The sequence below is a fragment of the Macrobrachium nipponense genome, chromosome 1 (assembly GCF_015104395.2).
Source record: "Macrobrachium nipponense isolate FS-2020 chromosome 1, ASM1510439v2, whole genome shotgun sequence".
NCBI classification, from domain to species: Eukaryota; Metazoa; Arthropoda; class Malacostraca; order Decapoda; family Palaemonidae; genus Macrobrachium; species Macrobrachium nipponense.
This window is the reverse complement of record NC_087200.1, coordinates 10,794,950-10,809,949: the sequence shown is the minus strand read 5'-3', so window position 1 is coordinate 10,809,949 and position 15,000 is coordinate 10,794,950. Positions and strand designations below refer to the sequence as shown.

Sequence of the window (15,000 nt, the reverse complement as noted above, 5' to 3'; positions counted from 1 at the left end):
ATGACCTTGCATGACCTAAGGGAAAAGAAATCATTCCCTGGATGACCTGCTTAATCATTACGTCACTGGTTAGTTTCAGAATGAAATTATTGAAGGTGAAATCGCTTCAAATAATTCATTTGTGATGGTGAATCTTATCCCGAAGGAATTTGAGATAAAATGGTCAGATTTCACTTACCGGTCAAAGAATGGGCTGTTACTTCAAATGAAGATGCATTGCTTAACTACCCTAATTCAATCTCCTGGCAATTTTAATAATTTGCTTGCATTTTTATCTATTAATCTGTTCATTTATTTTTTTCGATTTTCATGAGACGTGGGCCCCTTCGGTGTGCTTATTCTCTATGAATAGGGTTCATATCCTGAATAATAATAATAATAATAATAATAATAATAATAATAATAATAATAATAATAATAATAATAATAATAATAATAATAATAATAATAACGACAGTAATCAACAGCCTGAGATTGGAGCTACAGAAGCAAAAAGGAAGAAATGGACAAGAGAAGAAAATAAGGAAATATGGAGATGCTACATCAGAAGCAACCCGAAGGAGAGAGGATATAGAAGATTGGTCAACATCTGGAATGAGAGGAATAACACCCCCCAAACAGAGCAGAGGCTGGCAGACCAAGTAAGGAACATAAAGAAAAAGAACTGGCTCTCCCCAACAGAAAGAAAAGAACTGGAAAGGGAAATGTCACACGACAACGAATTACACGAAGACGAACTGAGAGACGATGCCACAGAAGACGACAGGGAGGATGAGGTATCAAACAACGACACACGAAGAAACACCGACGAAGTAACAGAGAGGACAGAATGGGTAGAAAAGATTAGACAGTGGATGGAGCCAGATACAGAGAGAACAAAGATCCCCTCCATGAAAGCCTACAACACCAAGAAATTAAGGGAGAAAACAAGTGAGGTCAATGAAATAATGGGCATAATACACACCACCAGTATCACAGAAACAAATAACTTGGTATATGCAGGAGGAAGATTAGTAGCAGAACTGATGGGGATTCGAACACCAACACCACCAGCACAACCAACCCAACAGAAACCAAAACAGCAACCTCCTTGGAAAAGGCACCTGGAAAAGCAAATCATGGTGATGAGATCTGACTTTAGTAAACTGAAAGAGATGGCAGAAAAAAGGCTAAGAAGCAAGAATACAAGGGAGGAACTCAACGAGAAATACAGAGTACAAGAGAGGGGACTAAACAACACAATAGAAGATGTAAACAGAGGCTTAAGGCCAAAGCATATAAGATCCAACGGTACATGAACAGGAATAAGGGATACCAACAGAACAAACTATACGGAACCAACCAGAAAAGACTATACAGCCAATTAAGAGGGGAAGACAACCACCCATAAATTCCTGAAGCCGAACCAAGTAAGAGACTCTGGGAAAACATATGGAGCAATCCGGTATCACACAACAAACATGCAACATGGCTCCAGGAAGTCAAGGAAGAAGAAACAGGGAGAATAAAACAAAGATTCACAGAGATCACGACAGACACAGTCAGACACCAACTAAAGAAAATGCCAAACTGGAAAGCCCCAGGTCCCGATGAAGTCCATGGATACTGGCTCAAAAACTTCAAGGCCCTACACCCATGAATAGCAGAACAACTCCAACATTGTATCTCAAATCACCATGCACCCAAATGGATGACCACAGTACAAAAAGACAAGAGTAAGGGAAATATAGCCAGTAACTACAGGCCTATCACCTGCCTACCAATAATGTGGAAGTTACTAACAGGTATCATCAGTGAAAGGCTATACAACTACCTAGAGGAGACAAACACCATCCCCAACCAACAGAAAGGCTGCAGAAGGAAGTGTAGGGGCACAAAAGACCAGCTCCTCATAGACAAAACGGTAATGAAGAACAGTAGGAGAAGGAAAACCAACCTAAGCATGGCATGGATAGACTATAAGAAAGCCTTCGACATGATACCACACACATGGCTAATAGAATGCCTGAAAATATATGGGGCAGAGGAAAACACACCTCAGCTTCCTCAAAAATACAATGCGCAACTGGAGAATACAATACTTACAAGCTCTGGAATAAGACTAGCAGAGGTTAATATCAGGAGAGGGATCTTCCAGGGCGACTCACTCTCCCCACTACTCTTCGTAGTAGCCACGATTCCCATGACAAAAGTACTACAGAAGATGGATGCCGGGTACCAACTCAAGAAAAGAGGCAACAGAATCAACCATCTGATGGTAAGAGCATCAAGGAAATAGATACCCTAATCCAGACTGTAAGGATTGTATCTGGGGACATCAGGATGGAGTTTGGAATAGAAAAATGCGCCTTAGTCAACATACAAAAAGGCAAAGTAACGAGAACTGAAAGGATAAAGAATATATGCAGAGACTCAAGGCGATACTCAAGTCAAAACTCAACGCCGGAAATATGATAAAAGCCATAAACACATGGGCAGTGCCAGTAATCAGTTACAGCGCAGGAATAGTGGAATGGACGAAGGCAGAACTCTGCAGCATAGATCAGAAAACCAGGAAACATATGACAATACATAAAGCACTACACCCAAGAGCAAATACAGACAGACTATACATAACACGAAAGGAAGGAGGGAGAGGACTACTAAGTATAGAGGACTGCGTCAACATCGAGAACAGAGCACTGGGGCAATATCTGAAAACCAGTGAAGACGAGTGGCTAAAGAGTGCATGGGAAGAAGGACTAATAAAAGTAGACGAAGACCCAGAAATATACAGAGACAGGAGAATGACAGACAGAACAGAGGACTGGCACAACAAACCAATGCACGGACAATACATGAGACAGACTAAAGAACTAGCCAGTGATGACACATGGCAATGGCTACAGAGGGGAGAGCTAAAGAAGGAAACTGAAGGAATGATAACAGCGGCACAAGATCAGGCCCTAAGAACCAGATGTGTTCAAAGAACGATAGACGGAAATAACATCTCTCCCATATGTAGGAAGTGCAATACGAAAAATGAAACCATAAACCACATAGCAAGCGAATGCCCGGCACTTGCGCAGAACCAGTACAAAAAGAGGCATGATTCAGTGGCAAAAGCCCTCCACTGGAGCCTGTGCAAGAAACATCAGCTACCTTGCAGTAATAAGTGGTACGAGCACCAACCTGAGGGAGTGATAGAAAACGATCAGGCAAAGATCCTCTGGGACTATGGTATCAGAACGGATAGGGTGATACGTGCAAACAGACCAGACGTGACGTTGATTGACAAAGTCAAGAAGAAAGTATCACTCGTTGATGTCGCTATACCATGGGACACCAGAGTTGAAGAGAAAGATCTGAAATAGAAATAAGAAGGATATGGGATATGCCAGTGGAAATCGTCCCCATAATCATAGGAGCACTAGGCACGATCCCAAGATCCCTGAAAAGGAATCTAGAAAAACTAGAGGTTGAAGTAGCTCCTGGACTCATGCAGAAGAGTGTGATCCTAGAAACGGCACACAGTAAGAAAAGTGATGGACTCCTAAGGAGGCAGGATGCAACCCGGAACCCTACACTATAGATACCACCCAGTCGAATTGGAGGACTGTGATAGAGCAAAAAAAAAAAAAATAATAATAATAATAATACGTTTTAAAAGGAAACCTTATATTGTAAATAAATCAATTTTTCTAAAGGATGCAGAAAAGTGTGGTGACCTCAGGCAGCTATGGTAAAATTTGAAATACCTAGCTTTGATTTACCAGAATCCAGAAATGACAAGACGTAAAGCTAAACGGAAAGCAACGGAATTCTATCATTGGCTGTTGACGAGTCAATCACCGGGCTAGAAACTCTCAGTCTCTCTCGAGGCTTCACAGGGGCCGGATGTATGTTCCACCTCTCCTGAGGGATTGCTTTTTGAAACCACGTTATCCCTCAGGAGAGGTGGAACATACATCCTGCCCACGTGAAGTCTCGAGAGAGACTGATGAGAGTTTCCAGCCCTGTGATTGGCTTATCAACAGCCAATCAGGAGCATCGTAAGGGACTGGCCTTGACATCATGTGCACGGTTGATGTGAATCTACTATAGTCATCAAAGCAGTAATGTATGATGTGTTACTGATAATTATGTTTGTACATAATTATCTGCTATTTATCTATTTTATTTTCAAAGCTGTTTGTTTATTTCGTCTCCTCTGGGGAACTATTACTTCTCCTGGGAATGGTCTTAAAAAACAACAACAACAACAATAATAATAATAATAATAATAATAATAATAATAATAATAATAATAATAATAATAATAATATAGGGATGTGGATGGAGGTATAAATAGAAGGCCACGCTGGCCTCCTAAGTAATAATAATAATAATAATAATAATAATAATGGTTGCAGGTCCATAATGATATTCGAATGTGATTTTATGGTCTTTAATGGATAATAAAAGACCATAAAATCACATGCTATATTATTGTGCACATGCAACCACTGTCATCATTCTCGCCACGGAACTGTGCCCAATAATAATAATAATAATAAATGTAATTGCTGTTATATCAATAATTTGGTTACTGTGAATCGAGACGCAAAAGACCTGGTATCCAAATTGTCCAGGACTTGAGAATTTATGCCTCAAAGTTATACTCCTTCATCTTCTGCTTTAATCCAATCATCGTTACCTTCCCATCAACAGGCTGAATTAGTCAATCCCAATCCAATGCGCAGATCCTCAGTGGCGTGGTCGGTATGGTGTTGGCGTGCCACCTAGGTGGCCGCGAGTTCGATTCTCGGTCATTCCATAGAGGGGTGGGAGATGTGTATTTCTGGTAATAGAAGTCCACTCTCGAGGTGATTCGGAAGTCACGTAAAGCCGTTAGCTGAATAACCACTGGTTCCATGCAACGTAAAAACATCATACAGACAAACAAACAAACGATCAAATGCGCTGATTAGAGTCACGTTGAGCCAATCATCTTCGGAATTCTCAGATTTTATCTAGAAATCTTTACTCCTAAGGCTTTTAAAGACTTTTTCTCCTGTGATCCAATATTTTACTTACATTTTTATTTACTAATTTGTTGATTTGTCTGTTTTCTAAAAAGTAATCTTGTATTTCTGTATTTCTATTACTGCTTTCTAACGAACGCCATGATATTCTTTGGAAGCTTGAATTTCAAGTCAGTTGCCCCCTTGGTGGGCTTGTTCCATATGAATAGGGTTCATGTTCTGAATAATAATTATAATTATTATGGTTTTTTTTAGTCTTCCTTTATTTCTTTCATTTAGATTTCTACCTAACAGTAGATAGCTTGAGTTCTAATGTTCCCTGGATCGTTGAATCACTTTTTGAAGAGATCTGTTTCTACCTACAAAAGTTTCAAATCCCCAACAGATCAGAAATCACGATGGACAAACTAAAAAATTTATTTAATCCTCTAGTAATATTGGCAGATATAGAGCAATAGACCTGTGTCACTTATACTAGAAAATCCGGATTATCTGAAACTGAATTTAGAGTAGCGTCTGTCCTGTCCTGAAAGTAGATTCTGGAAAGTTCCGTAGATAAAGAAGTGTTTTAACTTTTGAAGTTTACGCCGTCCAGCCAAGCAGTGGACACTTCCAGCCATTCAGTTCCCAAGACAGTGAGAAGAGATATCATAGAAATAAAGTGACTGTACTACAAGGGTCTCAAGGTGGAAGAAGAGGGAAGACACCCTTTAGCAGTACCTAAACCGTACCACGCGAGGTGCACTGATGGCACTAACCCCCATAAGGGGGTAGTAGAAGAATGTTTCGCAGGTGGTGGTAGATGATTACATTTAATGAACAGATGACATAGGAGTATTTATCTCAAATCTTACCCAAATACTCTTTGTTAGTAGATGCTATAGATTTTAGCAGTGACAGTTGAATCTTGTTAGGACAAGTTTGCCTCAGTTAGGATGACATATTTGTGCTCATAAAACGCTATTTTCTTTTTCAAACGGAGGGCAATCCTAAAACCCTGGGGAAACTTTTCTGTAAATCCCTTAAATTTGAAGGATAGCATAAAGAACAAACACACGCCACCAGTGATCATCAAATCCTAGAAGCCGAAATAAATGTTAAATCAAATCGTCCAGTGCTAGAGCTAAAATGCTGAGAAACATTACTTCAGCAACGACTCACAAACGCGCCCATACTGCTAGACTCATATTCTTTCTCAGTAGCAACGCAATGACTTCACTGGAGCCGAAGTGTTTTCCTTATCTCTTCCTCTTTGATGCCGCAAAATGGAAGTAAGAGGATCTTATTGGAGCGTTTTATCTTCAAAGGGATATTAAGGATCCATTTCCTCGTCTTTCGTCGCTAACGACATGTAAAAAAAGAACAAAGAGAAGACGTTTTTGTTGGTTTCTTGTGTATCCCTGAAGGACACGAGGTGGAGGAGAAGGCTGTGCAGATGCTCTTCCGTGATATGACTCAAAAGAGAAAGTATTTGTAGAAGAAAATACTTCTGTAAATGACAGACAAGAAGAGTTGTGGATTCTTCCAACATAATTCTCATTGTGGGGAAACTTCAGATTCAATCTTTATTTCTTAAATAAATTCTTTGGAATGACAGATGGTAAAGGGAAGTGCAGGAAGAGGAGAAATTAAATTAATACTCGGGAACAAATAAAAATGACACATCCGTATATGAATGTCCGTGAGTGAGATCCTCAAATCCTTTCATCCGCATCTCAGTTGATTTTTATTTAGCCTGTCTTCGCCCTCGATGCCAGATGCCAGGCTCTAAGTTTTAATGAGAGGAAAAAGTACAGACAATAGCTCTGGCCTAAGACCAGACGGTGGCAGTAATTATTCTTCGTGACAGAGAGAGAGAGAGAGAGAGAGAGAGAGTTACTATAACTCGTCGAGAGCTGGGACATAATGAGGAATTCTGAGGTCTCTCTCTCTCTCTCTCTCCATATATATATAAATATATATATATATATATAAATATACTATACTATATATATATATATATATATATATATATATGATATATATATATTATATATATATATATATATATCTATATATATATATATAGATATATATATCATATATATATATATATATATATTCTATATATATATATATATATTTGTGCGTGTGTGTGTGTGTGTGTTTGTGTGTATGTGCGTGATTTACAAGTGGAAATAGAGTATTGATTAAATGAGTTAAGAGAAAATCGACTAGGTGCTCTTAACACCAATCTCCTCCAGTCCCTAGAGCAATTGCTTATTTCCATAGTCAGCATTTCTGGGGCCTTCATTCTAAGGGTGAGTTTACACTAAGCTTCACCGCAAGCTGCATACATAAGACTTGTCGCCAACTCCTCCCAAATTCCTGTTAGCCCTACCTACTGGACTGCTGGTTTGCTCATCAAGACTCACGCCACACAACTAACTCACCCTAATGAGCAGTCCAGTAGGTGGGGCTAACAAGAATTTGGGAGGAGTTGGCGACGAGTCTTACATATGCAGCGTGCGGTAAAGCCTAGTGTAAACTCACCCTAAGAGAAATTTGCAGCAGACCTGAAGAGCCTCGTGTGAGCGGCAGTGAATTACAAAGAGGCGAGGCAAGCTAGCTGAGTAGATTTGAGTCGACACATGACAAAAAATATATCAATAAATAAATAATCGTTTTAAGTTACTTTTTTCTGAGTCTGTCGAATCCCCCTGCTGGCAGGGTGGAATTCTTGCCTTGAAAGATGGAATGTTATGAGAATTAGGAAGATGAAAAACCCAGAAAAAAGTTCCATAATTTGATAATAGCGATCAAGAAACTATTACAAGGATTTTGGTTATTACAGAAGACTCTTGAAATATTTTGCCCCGAAGTTTTTGGCCTTCATTTACTTCTGGCAGATCGCTACGAGTTCTCAGTGACTGGTAGTCAGACTGTGAGGTTAACGGAAAGATATTTCATTTTTTTCCTTTTTTATCATTTTCAGTGATTTATAACGGCTCTGGAAATAACAAATCATCGGAAGTTTGACGTACTTTGAAGACAGCTTCATAAAAATAGAGCAATAAATTATCCTTTTGTTTGTATAGGCATTCTCGTTCACTGATCTCGTAGAATGGGACACATCCAAGCCTGTGTGCTCTTTATTTTCGTATCGCCATCCTCTCTCTCTCTCTCTCTCTCTCTCTCTCTCTCTCTTATGGAGAGATACTATCTAATACATTCACTATAATCCGGTAACGTATGATATCCTCTTGATCATCATGAGAGTTGAAAAAGCATGAAAAGTCTCCCGTGAATCTTTCGTTTATGGTTTCGTCAATTAATCCTCTTTTAGAATATTCATTATGCCTTTTCATCAAGGTACTTCACTTTCCATCTATTTTTCATTTTTCAAGGGTAATTCTTATCGTGAAGGGTTATTTTTCCTATCATCATCTTACATACTTCCGTGGGTGATTCTTAATTCTTAGGATTATCTTTTTCTTTCACAATATTCTCAAATACATTTAATTTCTGACTACGAAGCCAAAAGCTCTAAAACTTCATTTTTAATTCGTGCAAACGATATGATCCTTTAGGTTAGTAATGATCAGCCCTGAGAAATGGCATAACTTTATCTTTGGATACATCAAGTCATAAGTTAGCATCAAAACCTAAAAAAATACATGACATGTATTGTGACTGGTCTCTGAACCAGTGGTAAATTGAATCATCTGATCTTTTTCCCCCTTGCTTTGTCATACCACACAGTAACTGCACACGACAAGCCCTACAAGATGGTAGCGCTGTCAGTGCACCTCACGCGGTGCACTGTGGGCATGTCTCAAGGTTCTTTACTGCGTCCCTTTGGTCCGTAGCTGTAACCTCTTTCATTCCTTTTACTGTACTTCCATTCACATTCTCTTTCTTCCATCTTACTTTCCACCTTCTGCTAGCAATTGTTTCATAGTGCAGCTGTTTAGAGGTTTTCCTCCCTTTTCCTCACCTTTCAAACCTTTTAATCGTCAGTTTCCTTTTCAGCGCTGAATGACCTCATATAGGCCCAACGCTTGGTCTCTGGCCTAGATTATGTATTTAATTCTGCTCTATTCTTTTCACATGACCAGGCAGTTTTAATTTAGACTTACACGTAAAAGCGAAAACACTAGACGGTTAAGTTTGACTTAAATAAAGTGAAAGACGAAACCCAATTAACGAAAAAAAGATTAGATCTACATTATTGGTTTACGAGTAAATCACGTTGCTTCTGAACTGGACAAGAAACAAAGGCACAAGAGAAATCTCGCGTTCAAAATCAGGAACATATGAACCCTGGGAATTTACGAGTGTTCAGGCAAAAGTTACGAAACTTGAAACTCAAGAGTAGGTACGTTCTGAAGCTACTGTTACGAGAACTGAACAGAGGAAGCTAAAAGACCAGAGAAAATTTGCCGTTGGTTTTAGGACAAGAGACGATGGTTGATCAATCTAATCACACGCACGAGCGCGCGCGCGCACACACACACACACACAGAGACGCACACCGTAGACTTTGTTCTAATGCATTTCTGTTTGTGTATGTCTGTGTCTGTGATCCGTTTGTTTGTTTATTTAATTTATTTGTGGTTCCTTTCTCAGTTTTATGTTTTGTCTTGCTTTTTGTCAAATATCCGCCTTGTTGAGTTAGGTTGCTCTGTAATTTGAAGGCAATGTATTTTCCTGTTGATGCTATGCAGAGTTTTATTAAAAATTATAATTACGAGCAAAGTGAAGTCATTAATGGAGACGGGCTCATTTCTGGCGGCCTGGCCCAACCGGACCCGTCCCAACCCGACCCAGCCCGACCTGGCCTGGCCCGACCCTGCCCGACCTGACCCACCCGACCCAGCCCGACCTGGCCCGACCCAACCCAGCCCGCCCAACATGGCCCGACCCGCCCAGCACTGGGCGAGCAGCAAGGCCCAACCCTCCCAGCCCAACCCGGCCCAATCCAACCTGGCCCGACATGGCCAACCCAGCCCCGACCCAGCCCGACCCAAACTGGCCCGACCCGGCCAGACCGACATGGCCCATCCCAGCCCAGCCCAACCCAACCCAGCCCTAACGCTATTAAAATGCTAATATTTCCAAAAGTATTGAAAATAAAAGAAAAATTCTTTTGGCAGACAAAACCTTACGTCTTTCCAACCTCATCCCATATAATATTCATTTTCAAAATAGCATAAATTCACATTTTAATGATGTTTTAATTAACACATTGTAATTTTCTCAAAATTGATGATTTCAGTTCCAAATTCGATAGTTTTCTCAAATACTAGGCTCAGTTAAACTCTTCTCACCTCCGCTATAACGAATCATTTCGTGTGTTATCATTTGTCATTATTATTAGCAGTTTGATGTTGGAAGACTATTTGAAATGCATTAACGATAACGTTTATGTAGCAGAGAGTTCCGAAATACCCAGTTAACCCTTTGATGGTTCAACTCAAAGCTTTGCGAGTTATCGCCATCAGGGTATCCTACTGGTGAAGGTTGATTCAATGCCATAAACTGAATAACGTCACAATTTCCGTCATTTCTGGTTGTTTTGGCTACGGGTTATGAAACAGAATCTGTCTATGACCAACATGGTGATTATACTCGAAAATGAAAATAAAAAAAATCATATTGAAATTGCACTGGAACAAGTGAAATTCTTATATCTTTCTTAATTACGACCAGTTTACAGCTTCTTTCTTCAGATTCTTATAAAGTTATTAGAAGGTTATTATCTGTAAAAGAATAGAACAACGACACTTGTATGTTACTTTGTCAGCAAAGGCAAATTTAGACTTTAACGTATGTTCAAAATAATAACTTCATTGTAATTGTAATACGAAGAATTCCTTGACAGCCACATGTAGAGAATACCCTAAAATGAATTCTATAACTTTTGAAAAAGTTATTCCAAATCAAGGTCATTCAGTGAAATCGCCACAGAAACGTCTAAACGATGTCATTTCTTCTTCAGCCACCACAGCGACATGACGGCTGGACCACCACGAAGTACGCCACGGAATTCGGAGCTGCCTGCCCTCAGCCGTTCCTCACAGGCGTGAAGATTTCTGAGGACTGCCTTACCCTGAATGTCTGGATTCCACAGGTGAGTGTACAGGTGTAGACACAGCTCTTCATGTTTAGCGTCTCAGGAGTTTGTAACGAAGAAGTAAATCTGTCATTAAAGTTACCTCTTTACTCTGTCTGGCTACATTGCGAACAGTACTGCTCATAACACCCTCAGTTAACCTTTGATCAAATCCAGTTTATCCAGGTCTTGTTACTGATAAGCGTGTTGTGTTCTTTCACGTTATCCAGTGATGAAAATGTTGGATTAAACCCCTCTATCAAATTCTGTTTGCTGGTGACAATATTGATTTAAATTCCTACTTTATCCAATACTGTTTACTGGTGAAAATGTTGATTTAAATTCCTACTTTATCCAATTCTGTTTACTGGTGACAATGTTGATTTAAATTCCTACTTTATCCAATTCTGTTTACTGGTGACAATGTTGACTTAAATTCCTACTTTATCCAATTCTGTTTACTGGTGACAATGTTGATTTAAATTCTTACTTTATCCAATTCTGTTTACTGGTGATAATGTTGATTTAAATTCCTACTTTATCCAATTCTGTTTACTGGTGATAATGTAGATTTAAATTCCTATTTCATCCAATTCTGTTTACTGGTGACAATGTTGATTTAAATTCCTACTTTATCCAATTCTGTTTACTGGTGGCAATGTTGATTTAAATTCCTACTTTATCCAATTCTGTTTACTGGTGACAATGTTGGTTTAAATTCCTACTTTATCCAATTCAGTTTACTGGTGATAATGTGGATTTAAATTCCTGCTTTATCCAATTCTGTTTACTGGTGATAATGTAGATTTAAATTCCTACTTTATCCAATTCTGTTTACTGGTGATAATGTAGAGTTAAATTCCTACTTTATCCAATTCTGTTTACTGGTGACAATGTTGGTTCAAATTCCTAATTCATCCAATTCTGTTTACTGGTGACAATGTAGATTATTACTTTATCCAATTATGTTTGCTGGTGACAATGTAGATTTAAATTGCCGCTTTATCTAATACTGTTTATTGGTGACAAAGTTGATTTAAATTTCTACTTTATCCAATTCTGTTTACTGGTGATAATGTAGATTTAAATTTCTACTTTATCCAATTCTGTTTACTGGTGATAATGTAGATTTAAATTCCTACTTTATCCAATTCTGTTTACTGGTGACAATGTTGGTTTAAATTCCTAATTCATCCAATTCTGTTTACTGGTGGCAATGTAGATTTAAATTCTTACTTTATCTAATTATGTTTGCTGGTGACAATGTTGATTTAAATTTCCACTTTATCCAATTCTGTTTAATGGAGATAATGTAGATTTAAATTCCTACTTTATCCAATTCTGTTTACTGGTGACAATGTTGATTTAAATTCCTACTTTATCCAATTCTGTTTACTGGTGACAATGTTGATTTAAATTCCTACTTTATCCAATTCTATTTAATGGTGATAATGTAGATTTAAATTCCTACTTTATCCAATTCTGTTTACTGGTGACAATGTTGATTTAAATTCTTACTTTATCCAATTCCATTTACTGGTGACAATGTGGATTTAAAATCCTACTTTATCCAATTCTGTTTACTGGTGACAATGTTGATTTAAATTCCTACTTTATCCAATTCTGTTTACTGGTGATAATGTAGATTTAAATTCCCACTTTATCCAATTCTGTTTACTAGTGACAATGTTGATTTAAATTCCTACTTTATCCAATTCTGTTTACTGGTGACAATGTTGATTTAAATTCCTTATTCATCCAATTCTATTTACTGATGACAATGTTGATTTAAATTCCTACTTTATCCAATTCTGTTTACTGGTGACAATGTTGATTTAAATTCCTAATTCATCCAATTCTGTTTACTGGTGACAATGTAGACTTAAATTCTTACTTTATCTAATTATGTTTGCTGGTGACAATGTTGATTTAAATTCCCACTTTATCCAATTCTGTTTAATGGAGATAATGTAGATTTAAATTCCTAGATTATCCAATTCTTTTTACTGGTGACAATGTTGATTTAAATTCCTTATTCATCCAATTCTGTTTACTGGTGATAATGTAGATTTAAATTCCTACTTTATCCAATTCTGTTTACTGGTGACAATGTTGGTTTAAATTCCTAATTCATCCAATTCTGTTTACTGGTGACAATGTAGATTTAAGTTCTTACTTTATCTAATTATGTTTGCTGGTGACAATATTGATTTAAATTCCCACTTTATCCAATTCTGTTTAATGGAGATAATGTAGATTTAAATTCCTACTTTATCCAATTCTGTTTACTGGTGACAATGTTGATTTAAATTCCTTATTCATCCAATTCTGTTTACTGGTGACAATGTTGATTTAAATTCCTACTTTATCCAATTCTGTTTAATGGTGATAATGTAGATTTAAATTCCTACTTTATCTAATTCTGTTTACAGGTGACAATGTTGATTTAAATTCTTACTTTATCCAATTCTGTTTACTGGTGACAATGTTGATTTAAATTCTTACTTTATCCAATTCTGTTTACTGGTGACAATGTAGATTTAAATTCCTACTTTAACCAATTCTGTTTACTGGTGACAATGTTGGTTTAAATTCCTACTTTATCCAATTCTGTTTACTGGTGATAACGTTGATTTAAATTCCTACTTTATCCAATTCTGTTTACTGGTGACAATGTTGATTTAAATTCCTTATTCATCCAATTCTGTTTACTGATGACAATGTTGATTTAAATTCCTACTCTATCCAATTATGTTTACTGGTGACAATGTTTGTCAAAATTCCTGCTTTATCCAATTCGGTTTACTAGTGACAATGTTGATTTAAATTCTTACTTTATCCAGTTCTGTTTACTGGTGATATTATAGATTTAAATTCCCACTTTATCCAACCCTGACTACTATTGAAAAATGATAAATTAAAGCCCAAATTATATAACACTTATGAACATGTAAATTTAAATTCCCACTTTATCCAACCCTGGCTACTAATGAAAATGATGCTTTGAATTCCCACCTTTTCCAAACTTGGTTTCTGATGAAAATGAATCAAATTCTACCTTTATTCAACCCTGCTTACAGATGAAAGTGTAGATTTAAATGTCAAATTCGTCCAGCCCTGGTTACTGATTAAAATTATGCATTAAATTCTCACTTTCAGTGGCGGATTTAAGGGGGGTTGCACCTGGTCACGTGACCCCCACCCAATCCCCATGGATAGATTAATGTGTAAATCACAAAGCTATAATTAAATTTTGATTATGAGTACCCACTGCACACAAGGAAAATATTAACAGAAACGCTGAAACAAAATTATATAATTGTTTTTTTTATTCATTCTTATATTTGCCAAAGAAACTTCACCCGCTACTTCTTTGTAAGCTGCAGGTGTTGGAAACAATGCAACAAACTTCAGAATTATAATTCTCTCTCTCTCTCTCTCTCTCTCACACACACACACACACCACACACACACACACACACATACACATACACACACACTCGTTGATAGACACAACTTGTTGTTAAACAGCCAACACCATTTCAGACAAAACAGATCCCTGCGTATCGAACCTCTTGGAGCTTTTTTTCATAACATACTTGGTATTTACGACAGTAGTAGAGCAACAGAAACACTCTACTTGGATTTCCGAAAGGCCTTTGACAGAGCTCCACAAAAGAGACTAATGCCAAACGTTAGAGCCTTAGGAATTGTAGGAGAAATAGCAGACTGGATCGAAGACTGGCTAGCTATTAGAAAACAGAGTCGCAATAAATGGTGAAGAATCAAAATGTGCAGATTTGACAAATGGAGTTCCTCAGGGTTCTGTCCTTAGCCCGCTCTTGTTTTTTATTTATATTAATGACACTGATGTAGGATTAACTAGCAAGATAGCCAGATTTG

The 15,000-nt window shown here is 37.7% G+C and overlaps 1 protein-coding gene across 2 annotated transcripts in view; it reads left to right on the top strand.

The window, feature by feature from the left end:
• The window catches only part of LOC135219122 (cholinesterase-like), an 82,793-nt gene that overhangs the window by 39,997 nt on the left and 27,796 nt on the right, over nt 1-15,000 (top strand). For both annotated transcript variants that reach the window (XM_064255574.1, XM_064255573.1), the window contains exon 4: nt 10,984-11,115. In XM_064255574.1, the coding sequence (XP_064111644.1) occupies nt 10,984-11,115 (132 nt within the window). The remainder of the gene's footprint in view (nt 1-10,983; nt 11,116-15,000) is intronic.